Genomic DNA, 20,103 nt, shown 5'->3' with positions numbered 1-20,103 from the left:
TCGTCCTTCCCGACCAGTCTGGGTTTGTGCCAAGCAGATACACATCCCACAACCTTCGTACCCTGTTTGCTGTCCAACAGGACATTGACCCTGACACAAATGCAGTGGCTGTCTTCCTTTACGCCACCAAGGCATTTGATTCCCTAGAATGGGACTATCTGGCGGTTGTTCTCCAGCCCATGTGCTTCCCCGCTCCATTCTTGGCATGGATTAAGCTGTTATACACAGGCCTGCAGGCTAGCATATTGGTCAATGGCACTAGGTCCTCCCCATTCACAATAGCCAGAGGCACCAGACAGGGGTGCCCTCTATCTCCCCTCCTATTTGCCTTAGCAATTGAGCCCCTGGCTGCCAAGGTTCGCCAGCATTTCCGGGATCACGCCCTCATATACCCCGAAAGGCAGAGACTAATCTCCCTATAGGCATGGCTTGTTGGACCCAGTATTTAAAGCGGAACTTGAGCAAGAAATTGTAGATTCTTTCCTCGAAATGAACACTCAGTCACACAATACTCCACTATATGGGAGGCCTTCAAAGTTACCATGTGCGGATTCTGCATCACCAAAAGTGGGTGGATTCTTAGGGACATTCGATCCACACTCCATAAGATAGAGAACAAACTTTACTTATCCCCATTCTACGACAGGTCTACGAGGAGGCTCGAGAAACGGGCATACTTCCCCAGACGATGCGAGAGGGGCTCATAATTTCCTTACCAGGGAAACCGGCTATGCAATCCGATTCATATAGACCCCTCCCACTCATAAACATAGATGCTAAAATCTTAGCAAAGTTGATCACGAACCGCATTAGCTCCCTTATGACCGCCCTCGTCCTTCCCGACCAGTCGGGGTTTGTTCCAAGCAGAGACACATCCCACAACGTTCATACCCTGTTTGCTGTCTAACAGGACATTGACCCTGACACAAATAACATAACATAACATAACACGTGTATTTGTAAAGCGCACGTTCACCACTAAGGGTATCTTGGCGCTGAATAACAGATGTTTATTGTTACCCAACTCAATGGTACTCATTTTATTGACCTCAGATGGATGAAAGGCTGAGTGGACCCGCCGGGATTTGAACCTGTGACCATGAGGTCGAACACAGGCCCCTGCAGCAGACGCATTAGTCCACTGAGCCACCAGACCCGGCCAAATACGGTGGCTGTCTTCCTTGACGCCACCAAGACATTTGATTCCCTAGAATGGGACTATCTGGTTGTTGTTCTCCAGCGCATGGGCTTCCCCACTCCATTCTTGACATGGATTAACCTGCTATACACAGGCCTGCAGGCTAGCATATTGGTCAATGGCACTAGGTCCTCCCCCTTCACAATAGCCAGAGGCACCAGACAGGGGTGCCCTCTATCTCCCCTCCTATTTGCCTTAGCAATTGAGCCCTTGGCTGCCAAGGTTCACCAACATTTCAGGGACCACGCCCTCATATACCCCGAAAGGCAGATACTAATCTCCCTATAAGCCGATGACCTCACCCTCTATCTGCACAACCCAGAGGATAGTCTCAACCCCATTTTAAGGTTGCTCATCCTCTTTGGGCACCTCTCGGGTCAACATAAACTGGGGGAAATCTCAGATTTTTCTCCTTACTGAGACCACCCCATGGTTCACACCAGACTACCCCCTTGTGTGGTGTAAAGACACAATCACATACCTGGGAATAGTAATCACTCGAAGACGGAACGACTTGATGGCAGCCAACTATGGGCGAGTACTAGACCTTCTTACTGACAAAATCACCAGGTGGATCGCAATGCCAATTTCACTGGCCAGGAGAGCCTCACTTATCAAGATGGTCATCCTGCCCAAACTGCTCTACCTCTTCATTAACATCCCCTATGCCCCCAGCAGACACTTCTTTAAAGCCCTAAAAATTCAACTTATCCGCCTAACCTGGGGAGGGAAACAAGCTAGGTTGCGTTGGGACACTCTCACTCGGCCCTTCAGTGCTGGAGGTTTTGAAATTCCCGACCTGGAACTATATTTCAGCTGTGCTCAAGTCCACTTTGCGTTACAACAAACAAATGATGGACGGAATGCTGACAATGCAGACATTCTCCCCCAGTCAAGAGATCTGGGTTAAATCCATCGTTCTTTTGCCCACTACGCCACCCCAGTTCAGACATGGCCATATGCAAATCAGTCTTGACCCTGTGCCTCATGGGAACAGTCCAGCCCGAACTGCCAAGCCATGTCTTCCCTGGACCGGAATCAAGCATCCTAGGACCGGTTTCTGGCTATCAGCCGTCATCAGCCAGGATAGCTTGACTCCAGTGGCGTAGTGAGCACGGGTCCCACGTCTGGGAATACCCATCCCACTTAGGGCGAAAAGCGTTACAACAAACAAATGATGGACAGAATGCTGACAATGCAGACATTCTCCCCCAGTCAAGAGATCTGGGTTAAATCCATCGTTCTTTTGCCCACTACGCCACCCCAGTTCAGACATGGCCATATGCAAATCAGTCTTGACCCTGTGCCTCATGGGAACAGTCCAGCCCGAACTGCCAAGCCATGTCTTCCCTGGACCGGAATCAAGCATCCTAGGACCGGTTTCTGGCTATCAGCCGTCATCAGCCAGGATAGCTTGACTCCAGTGGCGTAGTGAGCACGGGTCCCACGTCTGGGAATACCCATCCCACTTAGGGCGAAAAGCGTTACAACAATCGTTCTTTTGCCCACTACGCCACCCCAGTTCAGACATGGCCATATGCAAATCAGTCTTGACCCTGTGCCTCATGGGAACAGTCCAGCCCAAACTGCCAAGCCATGTCTTCCCTGGACCGGAATCAAGCATCCTAGGACCGGTTTCTGGCTATCAGCCGTCATCAGCCAGGATAGCTTGACTCCAGTGGCGTAGTGAGCACGGGTCCCACGTCTGGGAATAAAAAGGATGCTTGTTTCCAGTCCAGGGAGGACCTGGCTTGGCAGTTCGGGCTGGACTGTTCCCATGGGGCACAGGGTCAAGACTGATTTGCATATGGCTGGGTTCAAACTGGAATGGCATAGTGAGCAAAAAAACGATGGATTTAGGCCCAGATCTCTGTACTGGGGTGAATGTATGACATTGTTCTGCATTCTGTCCATCAATTGTTGTTTTTGCATTTGTCACCCCGAGTGGGAAGGGTATGCTCAGACGTGAGTCCCGTGCTCTCCATGCCACTGGAATCAAGCTATCCTGGCTGACGAGGGCTGAAAGCCCGAAACCGGTCCTAGGATGCTTGTTTCCAGTCCAGGGAGGACCTGGCTTGGCAGTTCGGGCTGGACTGTTCCCATGGGGCACAGGGTCAAGACTGATTTGCATATGGCTGGGTTCAAACTGGAATGGCATGGTGAGCAAAAAAACGATGGATTTAGGCCCAGATCTCTGTACTGGGGTGAATGTATGACATTGTTCTGCATTCTGTCCATCAATTGTTGTTTTTGCATTTGTCACCCCGAGTGGGAAGGGTATGCTCAGACGTGAGTCCCGTGCTCTCCATGCCACTGGAATCAAGCTATCCTGGCTGACGAGGGCTGAAAGCCCGAAACCGGTCCTAGGATGCTTGTTTCCAGTCCAGGGAGGACCTGGCTTGGCAGTTCGGGCTGGACTGTTCCAATGGGGCACAGGGTCAAGACTGATTTGCATATGGCTGGGTTCAAACTGGAATGGCATAGTGAGCAAAAAAACGATGGATTTAGGCCCAGATCTCTGTACTGGGGTGAATGTATGACATTGTTCTGCATTCTGTCCATCAATTGTTGTTTTTGCATTTGTCACCCCGAGTGGGAAGGGTATGCTCAGACGTGAGTCCCGTGCTCTCCATGCCACTGGAATCAAGCTATCCTGGCTGACGAGGGCTGAAAGCCCGAAACCGGTCCTAGGATGCTTGTTTCCAGTCCAGGGAGGACCTGGCTTGGCAGTTCGGGCTGGACTGTTCCCATGGGGCACAGGGTCAAGACTGATTTGCATATGGCTGGGTTCAAACTGGAATGGCATGGTGAGCAAAAAAACGATGGATTTAGGCCCAGATCTCTGTACTGGGGTGAATGTATGACATTGTTCTGCATTCTGTCCATCAATTGTTGTTTTTGCATTTGTCACCCCGAGTGGGAAGGGTATGCTCAGACGTGAGTCCTGTGCTCTCCATGCCACTGGAATCAAGCTATCCTGGCTGACGAGGGCTGAAAGCCCGAAACCGGTCCTAGGATGCTTGTTTCCAGTCCAGGGAGGACCTGGCTTGGCAGTTCGGGCTGGACTGTTCCCATGGGGCACAGGGTCAAGACTGATTTGCATATGGCTGGGTTCAAACGGGAATGGCATGGTGAGCAAAAAAACGATGGATTTAGGCCCAGATCTCTGTACTGGGGTGAATGTATGACATTGTTCTGCATTCTGTCCATCAATTGTCGTTTTTGCATTTGTCACCCCGAGTGGGAAGGGTATGCTCAGACGTGAGTCCCGTGCTCTCCATGTCACTGGAATCAAGCTATCCTGGCTGACGAGGGCTGAAAGCCCGAAACCGGTCCTAGGATGCTTGTTTCCAGTCCAGGGAGGACCTGGCTTGGCAGTTCGGGCTGGACTGTTCCCATGGGGCACAGGGTCAAGACTGATTTGCATATGGCTGGGTTCAAACTGGAATGGCATGGTGAGCAAAAAAACGATGGATTTAGACCCAGATCTCTGTACTGGGGTGAATGTATGACATTGTTCTGCATTCTGTCCATCAATTGTTGTTTTTGCATTTGTCACCCCGAGTGGGAAGGGTATGCTCAGACGTGAGTCCCGTGCTCTCCATGCCACTGGAATCAAGCTATCCTGGCTGACGAGGGCTGAAAGCCCGAAACCGGTCCTAGGATGCTTGTTTCCAGTCCAGGGAGGACCTGGCTTGGCAGTTCGGGCTGGACTGTTCCCATGGGGCACAGGGTCAAGACTGATTTGCATATGGCTGGGTTCAAACTGGAATGGCATGGTGAGCAAAAAAACGATGGATTTAGGCCCAGATCTCTGTACTGGGGTGAATGTATGACATTGTTCTGCATTCTGTCCATCAATTGTTGTTTTTGCATTTGTCACCCCGAGTGGGAAGGGTATGCTCAGACGTGAGTCCCGTGCTCTCCATGCCACTGGAATCAAGCTATCCTGGCTGACGAGGGCTGAAAGCCCGAAACCGGTCCTAGGATGCTTGTTTCCAGTCCAGGGAGGACCTGGCTTGGCAGTTCGGGCTGGACTGTTCCCATGGGGCAAAGGGTCAAGACTGATTTGCATATGGCTGGGTTCAAACTGGAATGGCATGGTGAGCAAAAAAACGATGGATTTAGGCCCAGATCTCTGTACTGGGGTGAATGTATGACATTGTTCTGCATTCTGTCCATCAATTGTTGTTTTTGCATTTGTCACCCCGAGTGGGAAGGGTATGCTCAGACGTGAGTCCCGTGCTCTCCATGCCACTGGAATCAAGCTATCCTGGCTGACGAGGGCAGAAAGCCCGAAACTGGTCCTAGGATGCTTGTTTCCAGTCCAGGGAGGACCTGGCTTGGCAGTTCGGGCTGGACTGTTCCCATGGGGCACAGGGTCAAGACTGATTTGCATATGGCTGGGTTCAAACTGGAATGGCATGGTGAGCAAAAAAACGATGGATTTAGGCCCAGATCTCTGTACTGGGGTGAATGTATGACATTGTTCTGCATTCTGTCCATCAATTGTTGTTTTTGCATTTGTCACCCCGAGTGGGAAGGGTATGCTCAGACGTGAGTCCCGTGCTCTCCATGCCACTGGAATCAAGCTATCCTGGCTGACGAGGGCTGAAAGCCCGAAACCGGTCCTAGGATGCTTGTTTCCAGTCCAGGGAGGACCTGGCTTGGCAGTTCGGGCTGGACTGTTCCCATGGGGCACAGGGTCAAGACTGATTTGCATATGGCTGGGTTCAAACTGGAATGGCATGGTGAGCAAAAAAACTATGGATTTAGGCCCAGATCTCTGTACTGGGGTGAATGTATGACATTGTTCTGCATTCTGTCCATCAATTGTTGTTTTTGCATTTGTCACCCCGAGTGGGAAGGGTATGCTCAGACGTGAGTCCCGTGCTCTCCATGCCACTGGAATCAAGCTATCCTGGCTGACGAGGGCTGAAAGCCCGAAACCGGTCCTAGGATGCTTGTTTCCAGTCCAGGGAGGACCTGGCTTGGCAGTTCGGGCTGGACTGTTCCCATGGGGCAAAGGGTCAAGACTGATTTGCATATGGCTGGGTTCAAACTGGAATGGCATGGTGAGCAAAAAAACGATGGATTTAGGCCCAGATCTCTGTACTGGGGTGAATGTATGACATTGTTCTGCATTCTGTCCATCAATTGTTGTTTTTGCATTTGTCACCCCGAGTGGGAAGGGTATGCTCAGACGTGAGTCCCGTGCTCTCCATGCCACTGGAATCAAGCTATCCTGGCTGACGAGGGCAGAAAGCCCGAAACTGGTCCTAGGATGCTTGTTTCCAGTCCAGGGAGGACCTGGCTTGGCAGTTCGGGCTGGACTGTTCCCATGGGGCACAGGGTCAAGACTGATTTGCATATGGCTGGGTTCAAACTGGAATGGCATGGTGAGCAAAAAAACGATGGATTTAGGCCCAGATCTCTGTACTGGGGTGAATGTATGACATTGTTCTGCATTCTGTCCATCAATTGTTGTTTTTGCATTTGTCACCCCGAGTGGGAAGGGTATGCTCAGACGTGAGTCCCGTGCTCTCCATGCCACTGGAATCAAGCTATCCTGGCTGACGAGGGCTGAAAGCCCGAAACCGGTCCTAGGATGCTTGTTTCCAGTCCAGGGAGGACCTGGCTTGGCAGTTCGGGCTGGACTGTTCCCATGGGGCACAGGGTCAAGACTGATTTGCATATGGCTGGGTTCAAACTGGAATGGCATGGTGAGCAAAAAAACGATGGATTTAGGCCCAGATCTCTGTACTGGGGTGAATGTATGACATTGTTCTGCATTCTGTCCATCAATTGTTGTTTTTGCATTTGTCACCCCGAGTGGGAAGGGTATGCTCAGACGTGAGTCCCGTGCTCTCCATGCAACTGGAATCAAGCTATCCTGGCTGACGAGGGCTGAAAGCCCGAAACCGGTCCTAGGATGCTTGTTTCCAGTCCAGGGAGGACCTGGCTTGGCAGTTCGGGCTGGACTGTTCCCATGGGGCACAGGGTCAAGACTGATTTGCATATGGCTGGGTTCAAACTGGAATGGCATGGTGAGCAAAAAAACGATGGATTTAGGCCCAGATCTCTGTACTGGGGTGAATGTATGACATTGTTCTGCATTCTGTCCATCAATTGTTGTTTTTGCATTTGTCACCCCGAGTGGGAAGGGTATGCTCAGACGTGAGTCCCGTGCTCTCCATGCCACTGGAATCAAGCTATCCTGGCTGACGAGGGCTGAAAGCCCGAAACCGGTCCTAGGATGCTTGTTTCCAGTCCAGGGAGGACCTGGCTTGGCAGTTCGGGCTGGACTGTTCCCATAGGGCACAGGGTCAAGACTGATTTGCATATGGCTGGGTTCAAACTGGAATGGCATGGTGAGCAAAAAAACGATGGATTTAGGCCCAGATCTCTGTACTGGGGTGAATGTATGACATTGTTCTGCATTCTGTCCATCAATTGTTGTTTTTGCATTTGTCACCCCGAGTGGGAAGGGTATGCTCAGACGTGAGTCCCGTGCTCTCCATGCCACTGGAATCAAGCTATCCTGGCTGACGAGGGCTGAAAGCCCGAAACCGGTCCTAGGATGCTTGTTTCCAGTCCAGGGAGGACCTTGCTTGGCAGTTCGGGCTGGACTGTTCCCATGGGGCACAGGGTCAAGACTGATTTGCATATGGCTGGGTTCAAACTGGAATGGCATGGTGAGCAAAAAAACGATGGATTTAGGCCCAGATCTCTGTACTGGGGTGAATGTATGACATTGTTCTGCATTCTGTCCATCAATTGTTGTTTTTGCATTTGTCACCCCGAGTGGGAAGGGTATGCTCAGACGTGAGTCCCGTGCTCTCCATGCCACTGGAATCAAGCTATCCTGGCTGACGAGGGCTGAAAGCCCGAAACCGGTCCTAGGACGCTTGTTTCCAGTCCAGGGAGGACCTGGCTTGGCAGTTCGGGCTGGACTGTTCCCATGGGGCACAGGGTCAAGACTGATTTGCATATGGCTGGGTTCAAACTGGAATGGCATGGTGAGCAAAAAAAACGATGGATTTAGGCCCAGATCTCTGTACCGGGGTGAATGTATGACATTGTTCTGCATTCTGTCCATCAATTGTTGTTTTTGCACAAGTCCACTTTGCGGCATATTGGATGGACCCCCCCCCTCCTTATATCCCACACCTAGCAATCGAAGAAGGGTATATGACCCCCAATCCTTGTTCCGCATCTTTAAGCGCCCCTGCCATCCTGAGGCGCCTTGCCTCCACCACAGTAGACTGCACCACAAGCTTGTGGCCTGACCTGGCTCGCCGCCTCCATAACCACACTATACTCCCCTTTGTTGCCCCTTCAAGGCAGGCTTGACCTCTCAGTCGCACAGGAAGGAGGCTGCCGCCAACTCCTCCGAAAGCTTTCTATTCAGACCTGGGGTAGGCTATATGTTAACGGCCAATTTTGCACCAGCGAAGAATTCTTCGGCGCTACCACGGCTACCCCCCTGGAACACTTTTTCTACATCAGGCTGAGACAGGACATTGAGGCCCTCACCCCGTGCTTCCCCCAGGAGCCCCCTACTCTGACTACGCTGCACAACCGCCTGCAGAAAACTACCCCCATACATGTCATTTCACTGCTGTACCGCACCACCCAAAGAGACTGCACCCACGACCCCCCCTTTGGCTAGAACTCGTTGGGAGGAAGAACTCGACTCCTCCCTCACTGATGATCAGTGGTCCTTCTGCTGCCAACAGACTGGGAAAGTGTCTGCCAGCAGCAGGCTGCGCATCATCCACTACAAATACTTACACCGTCTCTATTACACCCCCAAGCACCTGATGCACCTTCACCTCCGCGACACTGACCGCTGTGACCGATGTGGGTGTGAGGGAGCGGATTTCAGACACCTAGCTTGGGATTGCTCTCCCATCCGGCGCTACTGGTCAGAGGTATTGGTGGCACTTGATCAAATGACTGGACTGCACATTCCCGACGACCTCCTCGTCTAGCTCCTAGGATGCACCGAAGCACTGATCACTTCAGCGCGGAAATACATCTCCCTCGCGCTCTTGCTAGCTAAGAGGTGAGTCGCCTGTAGATGGGGCAGATGGAGGGCGCCCAAATTCAAAGACTGGTTAAATGACCTTATATATTGCCAAGAACAATTTCACACTTATGCCGAGCTCTTATCACCCTCCTTCCGCCCACGTGACATATGGTCTCCCCTCAAGTCATATCTCCTGGAGCAAGCCACCACCGACGACGCAGATATAGAGCCCCGAACGGATGGTTGATGCGGATTACACAGGTTCTGAGTCCTGACTCCTTAGAAACCTAATAGGGTCTAGAAGGCACACACTTAAGCTGGTTGCGGACGTGGGGCGTTGGTCGCTTCATATACAATGCTCAGGATACTTTGCTGCTGCATGTATGGTCAATCTGCATTGTCGACATTGTTAAGTGTCGATGGTTATCTCCTAAGTATTGTTTCCTATGCTTAAAACTTAATAAAGAAATAAAAAGAAAAAGTTAGTACTCCTAACTTTACTACTACTAAACAGAGACAAATTCCTAACTTTAAGACTTTCGGTATTCACAAAAGGCATCGAGTATAAGTAAAGTTAGGAGTTCTAACTTTACTACTACTAAATGCCTTCTGTGAATACCAAAAGTAGTAAGTTTAGAATTTTATATCAGATTAGTTCTGTGAATCTGCCCCAGGGATTCCAGTGGCCAAGGGGTCCCAATACACCACTCCAAGATGGTGCCCAAAATGGATTCAGGACCGGCTTTATCCGCCCTCATGCTTCATTATTTAAGACAACGTCGGGGTGGCTGGCTGCAGACTGCTGATTTGGACGGCGAACATGCCACGGCCTGGCGATCCGAAGGGTTCTACCTAATACTGCCGAAAAGGAATGATAAAACGGACTGACTAGAGTCATAATACGGGATAGAGGAGTAAGGGATAAAAAATGTAATACAATATTAAATTTACGTTAGGATGGGACAGTTCTTTTAAAAGAAACTCCATTACATTTGGAAGCATATTTAGCTTTCCGGACACCGGAACTAAGGCAGGGGGAATCTTCATGGTACTTAATACACCTTATTAGAATGTACCGACTGCCACTCTTTAGCAGATGTGCCCTTTTCTGTTACTTAGAGACTACTTAAAACTAAACTCAGGTATCGTATTATAACAAAATACGTTCTTTTATACATGTTTGATTACACAATATAGTAGCATGTATTTACTATTTAGTGACAGCATGAGGGAGCAGTACTTCGCCACGAATATAACAAAATAGATTATAAAACTAAATAGGTTGATTGCATGCCCGCACCTTTCCAACCACAGGGTTACTCCTATAAGGGAGTCTCAAACACCAACTGTACCAGTATGTTTTATAGCGATAACAAAAATGATTGGGGGCTTTGCTTGTTTTTTCTTTCCCCCACTGAGATATGGATGCACAAAGAAGTTGTACGAGAAGCAAGTACAACACCAGTTTCACATGGATTTCCACACCGTTCTATTCACTTTTTTAAAATTCACACAAGTCACTGAATTCACTTTGCCAATAATTTGAAAAGTAAAGAGTTCTTACTACCATTGCATATACGAACAAGTACCTGTTTATATATTCCCTAAGCCCTGAAGAAGTCGCGGGGTAATCCCCTGTAACAGCAACGAAACACGTGTTGACTGAGAAGGCTTAAAGATCTTGAATTAAAGACATCCGAAAATATAAAGACAAGCATCATTGTGATATTTTATGTAACTTTATGGATTTACTTTTGAACGTGTGCAGAGGATTTGTATATATCCATCTTATGTGTGCCCTGACTCCATTTTTGATATTGGAGTTTGCAATTTTCTCACCCTCAGACCATGGAAGTCACCATTTTTACCAATTTAGACAGAATCATTGTCATGTCTGCCCTTCAATGCAGATATTGTTATAGCTTATCTTTCTTAGAAATGTGAAAGCGTTAAATCCGTTGATAATGACATAGATACAACACTCAATGCTACATTCGTCAAATGTCCACTCCTCAACATGTCAAGGTTAAATAATGAAGGAAGTAACCTGAATAGGGTCACCCAGGTAACTGGCAACCACCTTTCAGCCTTCCAAACAAAGGAAGAGTTGGTCAGACAGCAGACAATACAAACCAAAGATATTTACTCGAATGGAGTCCAGTCAGACCAGCCTCCTTCGATTGCTGCAGAGGGACTGACCCCTCCAACATGGTAATACGTAATATACATTTCCAATACCCCTAAGGACAAGCCCAGACTGGAATCTTCCAGTTAGTAGCTGGTGAAAAAAGGAGACACAGAGGGATGAGCTACAATCCTGAGAACGGGTACATGCTATCTCAGTTTCAAGCTTACTCTGCCCGGGCCCACCACTCTATGAGTGAGAGCAGGCCTATTCTAACGAGAAAAGTATGTAATGACTATTCATTAGTGCAGCGAAGCTCAACCTTGGAGAAATAAAAAAAACACTGAGGCTGCTTTCTTGTGAAGCGAACAGAATGAGACAGAATCTTAGTTTCGGTCATGGTACAAAAAGGCGGCTGAATACAAAATGATGCCGCAAATGCTAACTTAAATTGTAAAATGCAAGGGCAAGTCAACCGAAAACATTTTTCATTCCAACAGGCCCTCCTTTTAGCCTTTGCTAACATTTTGCTACTGTTAGAGGCAAATAACTCCTTGTATATCATGAAAGCTACTGCTACATGTTAATACACACATTATCAATATTAAAAAATGCCTTTGTCTATTGTCATTAGGTCTTGGATACCTTGTATCATCATGGTCGTTGTCTTAGGGCCATGTACTGGAACCTTCGGTTTGGGTGTCAGTGTTTTTACACAGTAAGCACAGCAAGAAGGAAGACAATGTATGCACAAGCAACAGGTGAAACCTATACCAGCAATTCCAACTAGGAAGATAAGAATCTTCCAACCCCAGGACACGAATAAACCCCAGAACCATCCAGAGAGAGTCCATGTACCATTTTCTTGGTGGATGTCAGATTCAAGCCTATGCAACTTCTGAATGGCGGCATATACATTAGGGACAAGGTCTGGAATGTATACACAACAACTGCTGCCAATGACACAACAGGCCCCTCCCCATCAGCAAGGATGACGTCTAACACCATCCTGTTTTGTGAGGTAATGAGTCTCGTGGCTTGAAGCTCAGCAGTGATATTTGTCGGTATACCCGCTCTTGTATTAATAACTCCTTCAACAGATCTTCTGAGCTGACAAATGTTAAAGCTATTGGACATAGGGCCCCAAATGGGTGTAATACCTTTCATGGACTGCTGCAGAGTGGTGTCTGTCTGATCTATATCTTCTGTGTTAATAACCCTCCTGACTCGGGACAGGTATATGCTCCTACGTTGCAATCGATGGTCCTTATGCTAATTGGGTGGAGCTATATATACGTGGGTAAGAGGTAAGAGAGATAACACCTACCCGACCATCCCTCCGGGAGCCATACATAACCCTGGGATCCTCAAACAAAATAGACATTAGGGTGTGGTATCGGGGGGGACTATCCGTTGCTCTCAGCTTATATGTGGTGTTGCACCTGCTCACCCCTACCTCCTTCTTCCCACTCTCCTAGACATAGAAAGTAGCTGTGGTGTTAACCACTGACGGCGGTATGGGCTTATCTTCAGTAACATTACGAGCCTGGAAGGACTGGAAATATTCTGATGTGTTGAATCCCTAGAAATCATCTATTTCCGTATGAGACCATGTTCCATTTCTCACCCCTTTGTATGCATGCATGCAAGAACTTAAGAACGATCTAACAAACGGCTCTCGACCTGGAGTACCACCAGGAGGTGCTCTATGCTGGAAGTGCATGTTTTGTATCATGGTGTGGGGACCAATACTCTTTTTTTCTAACTTATTAAATTGGGGAGGTGGACGTACTATACTAAGCAATGCAAACCCCCCCTCACAGCTTCTAATATAGGACAATGGCATGGACAATAGGTTCTCACTTTTATGGGTCAGTGAGGGAAGAAGTCCACACACCCAACAGTTTGTCATGTTATATGCATTATAATTTATCTGTATGGTGCAACATTTGTATAAACACATTATCCTTAAAAGCCTTACAGTGTTCCTCTTTGTGAGGTGTCAAGGTGACAAATATATGCTCAGGGGTAACTGGTGTCGTACCAACCAGGAAATGTACTGGATATTTCTCCTCCAGGAACCATGCTATACTAAGGACTGTTATTAGGGAAATCATGACAATCATCACAAAAACAATTTTACACTTTGTGGACAAACTAGAACAACCAGATCCATACCGCTCTAATCGCTGTGCCGAAAAATGGCTGCTCTTCCTCTTCAGTGGGGTGGCCAAACGGATACATTATGGAACGAAGGTGGGAAAATGCAAGTAAACTAAGGGCAAAAGGCAAATGTTCCCAGTGTCCGTCAGAGCCTCACTGGTAGACTCCTATTGTTCATCAACACCGGCACCTGCAGTGGAGCTGTCGGGCCAGCTCTTGAAGAAATCCCACGTCGCTCAGGATACGGTAGCCGTCCCCCCCCCCCCAGGGGAGCACGTTCGGTCTATCCTGTCCAGTGTCCAAACAATGCACTAATCTTGTCTCTCCCTGTGCTACTGTTACCTGACTTATCGAGTCTATCCCTGCTAATCTGACTTTTTCTTTGGTGCACTGTTCCTCCGTCGGGGGGGCAAATTGTACCTAAAAGCTCCAGGCACAGAGAGGGTGGGAAAAAGGGACTCAGGGGGCTCAGACACAGAGGGGCCAATGGACTGGGACTCAAGCACAAATGGGCCAGTAGAACGGGGATCCTGAATGGCCCTGACCTCAGGGGGCACTGCCGCATTCAACACTGCATCATTCTCATCCTCTGTTTGGGTCCACGTTAGCTGGGCATCCGAAAAGGGGACAAAGCGGGGCACCTGCTCCCACTCCGAGCCCCCAATGCCGTCAAGGAACAACCGATCGTAAGGAAGAGGTACTTTCGGGTAGTGCTGGCAGTGGATCTTATTGGTTCAGCCAGCAACCTTGAATGCTGTGCGGGAGGCAAGGTGTACCTGGACCGGCCCCTTCCACCTCGGCTCTGAAGCCTTCTTCCTCTGGAAGTTATGCATCAAGATGTAAACCCCGGGCTGAATGTTGTGCCCTGGCCCTTCAGGTGCTGGCGAAAGTGTGTTCTGGATCTGTTGGTGGATAGAACACAGACTTAAAGTTAACTCACACAAATAATGAACTAACAAAGGATATTCAAAGGATATTCAATCTCTGAAAATTTCTGAGGACGCAGGACACCCCAGACATTTGCCGGGCGCCCAAACACGATCTCGTAAGGTTACAGCTCTATTCTAGAGTGAGCAGTTGTTCTTGTAGACAAGAGGGCTAATGGTAAAGCATCTGGCCACTGCAACCCTGTACTCTCCTGAATCTTTGCCAATTTCAATTTGACTGTACCATTGTACTTCTCAACTAGACCCGCTGACTGGGGGTGATTCGCAGCATGAAACTATTGTTTGATGTGGAGTCCTTCACAAACCAACTGTATGACTCTTGCATTAAAGTGGCTTGCATTATCACTCCAAATCAAAAGGGGCAAGCCGAAGTGAAGAAAGAACTCCTTCAAGAGTACCTTTTCAGTCACTATGGCTGTATTTTCTTTAGTGGGGTAAGCCTCAACCCATTTACAGAATGAACAAACAACAACTAACACATATTTCAAATTGTTGACTCCATCCATCTCTATGTAATCTAACTGAAGGACCTCAAAAGGGAAAGCAGGGGGTGCAAAATTGCCAGGTGGTGTAGGTGTACCCTTCCCAGGATTGTGCATCATTCACACAATACAATATTTGACCAAATGGGCAGCCGTCTTTGGGATATTGCTATTGTGCCATACAGGATCAAACAACTTACAGATACATTTTGCACTGATATGGGCTGGCCTGTGCACCATAGTGACTACGGGGAGAACTTATGCATCTGGTAACATCCACCACTATTTCCCTGACTTATCCGTCTAACACCCTTCCTCATCCAAACGTGCTGTGCTTTCCTGCCATGCTGCTAACTCTACGATCGTTGCCTCGTTCTGAATCTCCTTGACATTTGCCAACGTATCCTCAAACATAGTAATCTCGGGCATCCACCTAGCTGGGCCTGCCACAAATATCCTTTCATCATGCGGACGCGCGCAGGCTGAAGGCAAGCTGAAGCGCTGCTGTTATTAAACAAACTTTGCTGCTATAATTGTTTTAAAAATTGGAAAATCCTTCTTTTAATTGCGCCGCATTTCACTTTACTCACCTGTCTTCCTTGAACCGCACTGCTCCACGGTCCACCACAGGTTGTCCCGATTGCATGGAGGGAGTATCCGGCAACATTCCCCACCCACTTCCGGGCAGGAGACCGGAGGGGGCGGAGCCTTCCCCCTAATTAGCCCACATGCCACAAGCTTCGCGCAGCAGACGTGCGCGGCTGAAGGCAATCTGAAGCGCTGCTATTTTTAAACAAAAACTTTGCTGCTATAATTGTTTTAAAAATGGTAAAATCCTTCTTTTAATTGTGCCACATTTCACTTTACTCACCTGTCTTCCTTGAACTGCACTGCTCCCCTGTCCACCACGGGTTGCCTGATTGCGTGGAGGGAGTATCCGGCAACATTCCCCACCAACTTCTGGGCAGGAGACCGGAGGGGGCGGACCCTTCCCACTACTTCACCCACATGCCACAAGCTTCGCACAGTGGATGCGCGCAGCGGGCGTGCCGAAAGCAAGCCCGTCTGTACACGTCCGTGGCAGGCTGGGGCCAGGGGCCAGAACCCCTGTCCGTTCCCCGTCCCACATTAGATCCTACAAGCCATATACCCTATGTAACCTAAGAGGAACAAAATGTGACAAGTGCCTCCACTTGTGGACTGTAGCAGACAAACACACTGTCTGTCCCCACTGTGGGTTTAACTTTCGGCCGGTTGTCAAGGCACGGAACACCCCTATAAATCACGCCAGTATAAAGATGTTCTTGCTAAACTGCAGATCGTTCCCTAAGCAGGCCACCAAAATCGCCCTACTATTGGAGGAACTTAAACTTGATGTTCTCTTCCTGACGGAAACGTGGCCTAACAATGAGTCCGAGCCGGTCCTTGCTCAAAATCTCCCTTGCGACTACCTCATACGATGGGACCGTAAGGAAGGTGGAGGGGCAGCGATCATTTTCAAAGACCACTTTAAGTGCCGCATCTCTCCAGATCAGGTTTCAGATTGCGAGAGTTTCCTCTTTTCCATAGATTTCTCCCCCACAATAACTTTCTCTGGGTTACTAATTTATCGCCCACCCTGGGCCAATTCCTCAACACCCTCCCAATAACGATTGCCAATTTAGCTTGCTCACCATCCAACTTCACAGTATTGGGGGATCTTAATATTCATCTAGACAATACCTCCGATCACACCACTAATGAACTAAACTTGAGCCTCTCCACACTTCAGCTAAAGCAGTTAGTATCTAAACCTACCCACATTAAAGGCCACCTGCTTGACCCCGTCTTTAGCAACTGCCCCGATCTTACATCAGGGGTGCCATTTCTGCTTCCCTGGTCTGACCACTTCTTGATTTCCATGACTTGGGAAATCCCAAACTACCCCCTTCCTTCCTATTCAACCTCACACCGGGAACGCAACTGGTCCAAGCTTCCCAGAGAACGCTGGATCTTAGCCCTCGAAACCACCAGACCCAGCAAGGACCCCAACCCCAACCTAGCCAAGGAGAAATGTAATTACTGGATCCAGAGTTCCCTAGACGTTGTACTCCCCCATAGGTCATTCCCACAATAAATGCAGAACAAAGATGTCACCCTGGTACTCCCCTAAATTACGGGAGCTCACTCAACACTGCAAAAGGTTAGAGAGGAAATGGAGACAGACCCATGCAGTCCCTAGCAAAGCCAAATACAGGGAGGCAATAAAAACCTATAAACTTGAAATTAAACTCGCTCAAGCCGACTTTTACGAGGAAAAAATTAAGGCAGTCTCCAACTCCCCCAAGGAGATCTACCGGATTGCCAGAACCCTTTCCAAACTGCCTCAGAAGCAACCTACCTCTGACGATGCACTATCCTGGTGCAACAATCTGGCAGAATTTTCCACCAGAAAGCACAAAATATTTACTCCACCTTCACTCCTATCCAGTCTGAATCCACCAACTGTTTAGGATGCAGAACTCAAGCCACATTGGAACAACTCTCTCCCTTAGATCTTGTATCCTTAGATTCCATCATGCACCGGGTAAGGCCAGGCTCCCCCTTAGACCCAGCGCCTCCCTGTGCCCTGTCACCAGTCATAGCAAACATCATACCAACTGTTCTCGACCTGTTGAATGCCTTCATCTCCGCTGGAGTGGTCCCCCATCATGGAAATGTGCCATGGTAAAGGCCCCTCTTAAAAAAAGCCAAACCTGAGCAACTATCGCCCAATCTCCCTACTTCCCTGGCTGAGTAAGATATCGGAAAAACATATTAACTCAGTGTTGGTACAGTTTTTAGAAACTAATAACTTTCTCCATCCCTCACAGACTGGCTTCCATCCCCAACACGGGACCGAAACCGCCCTCCTTGCTGTAACGGAGGAGGCAAGGAGGATCCTGTATCAGGGAGGCTCTGCGGCAATCATTCTTCTCGATCTCAGTGCCACATTCGACACTGTAAACCACGACACGCTGATTCTGAGACTAAGTGATCTGGGTGTATCAGGCAATGCCATCGCCTGGCTACATTCCTTCCTGGGTGAACGATCCTTCCAGGTCTTTGAAGGCGATGTTGTTTCCAAACGGATGCCCCAAAGTTGTGGTGTGCCTCAGGGTTCTTCCCTGAGCCCCACATTATTCAATATTTACATGAGTCCCCTGGCAGAGATTGTCCTTCCATTAGGCATAAAAATCATCACCAACGCTGATGACACTCAGCTTGTGGTGGCATTAAACCACCCCGAAAAATCATTAAGTAACCTTGAAAGCTGTCTTTAGGAGGTGGCCAAATGGATGGAACTCTCTTGCAAAACCGAGATTATTCTTCTCAGAAACTCCCCTTCCCTCAGATCAGAGCAATTTTGGCCGAAATGCCTTGGCCCCGCTCCAGGACCCAAAAGACCAGATCAAAAGCCTTGGCATAAGGCTGGACTGCTCCCTCAGCTTTAACCACCAAGTGGCAAAACTCTCGGCTGCCTGCTACGGTTTGCTGAGGATGCAACGTAAGATACTCCCGCTTCTCCCATTTCAAGCAAAAAAAATATTGGTACATGGTCTCATCCTCTCCCGTTTAGACTATGGAAACGCCCTGTACCTAGGGGCCCCGCAATCCACCATATGTAAGCTTTAAATAATTCAAAACTGTGCAGCCCGCACGCTCCTCCAGACTCCTCACCGACAGTCCGCAGCCCCTGCGCTAAGGAGACTCCACTGGTTACCAGTTAGGGAGGGAATCCAATTTAAAGCACAAGGCTTTTTGGAAGACAGGCTCTTTAATCAGCCAGCCCTTGATAACACCCTACCAGCCAAACAGGCATCTCCGCTCAACATCCTCTTCCCTCGCCCTACTACCCAGAATAAAGAGAGCTAGATGCAGTGGACGTTCCTTTTCCTACAACTCCGCCAAGCTTTGGAATGCTCTCCACCTCCATATGTGGACGGAGCCCAATCTCCTAACTTTCCGCAAACTCTTAAAACCTTACTTTTTAACAACCGCTGATTCCTTTCCTCTGTCTGCATCTGTCCACAGTGTTAGGATGCCTCAGGGTAGCTATCGCGCCATATAAATGTTTTTTTCATTTCATCTTTGTTCGGGCTGTCTCCTTGGCTGTCTGGTCTGCACATCATCAGTTATTGCCTTGTGGGCGCTACATTTTATTATCGCTAATTTCTTGGGGAGTGTCAGAGCCGACAAAAGCCTATGTATAAGAGGGCCAGTCTGTATCTTGATCCCATGTGACGTGAGAAACCCCCTCTCTGCCCAGAGTTGCCCAAAATTATGGGCCACTCCAAAGGCATACTGGCTGTCAGTATAAATATTGACAGCCAGTCCTTTGCTCAATTCACAGGCTCATATAAGGGCAACAAGTACTGCTGCTTGGGTCGATTGATAGGGAACTTGTGACGTCTCAACTACTGTGTACAGTGTTGTGATCGCATATGCAGCAGTCATAGTGCCATGTGGTAACTTAAAACAAGAGCCATCGATGTATAGTTTCCCTTGGGGGTCAGATAAGGGAATATCAGTCAGATCTACCTGTCCCTTTGCCTTTTCCTCTGTCTGAAAAATACAATCATGTCTATTAATTTCCTCACTCCCAGAAGGGAGGGGTAGCAACATGGCAGGGTATAGAGTGGCACATCTTTTAATCATGAGATGCGGTGCAAAGAGGGTCAATTCATAACCGGTCAGAAGTGCACTGGTGAGGTGCTGTGTCTTGGTTTGATCAAAAGGGTATCCACAGCATGGGGGACCATGACTGTGAGGTCAGTATCAAGTACGAGCCCAGACGATTGCCTTATAGAGATGGCCACTGCTGAGACCGCTCTTACACAGCTCAGGAGGGCTCTTGCGACAGGGTCAAGAAGAGCAGAAAAATAAGCACAAGGCCGTTGCTTACCTCCAAAGGCCTGTGTTAAAACAGAAAGCGCACAACCGGCCGTCTTGTGTACGTACAGCACGAGCGGCTTCATATAGTCAGGAGTACCAGGCAAAGATGCCGAGCAAAGCAAAACGTTTAATTGCTCAAAAGACTGCTGACAGTCAGGCATCCAAGGCAGGGGTTCATGCACATCTTGACTGGTTAGTGTGAGCAGGGGTTTTATAAGTAAAGAATAATTAGGGATCCATTG

At 48.6% G+C, this 20,103-nt stretch overlaps 1 protein-coding gene across 1 annotated transcript in view; it reads right to left on the bottom strand.

The window, feature by feature from the left end:
• Window positions 1-784: 784 nt before the first annotated feature.
• The window catches only part of LOC146805269 (uncharacterized), a 119,014-nt gene continuing 99,695 nt past the window's right edge, over window positions 785-20,103 (bottom strand). The window contains exon 10 of the mRNA XM_085623785.1: window positions 785-920. Within this exon, the coding sequence (XP_085479911.1) occupies window positions 785-920 (136 nt within the window). The remainder of the gene's footprint in view (window positions 921-20,103) is intronic.

This window comes from Triturus cristatus, chromosome 8 (genome assembly GCF_964204655.1).
Source record: "Triturus cristatus chromosome 8, aTriCri1.1, whole genome shotgun sequence".
Classification (NCBI taxonomy): Eukaryota; Metazoa; Chordata; class Amphibia; order Caudata; family Salamandridae; genus Triturus; species Triturus cristatus.
This window is presented reverse-complemented; position numbering and strand designations above follow the sequence as displayed.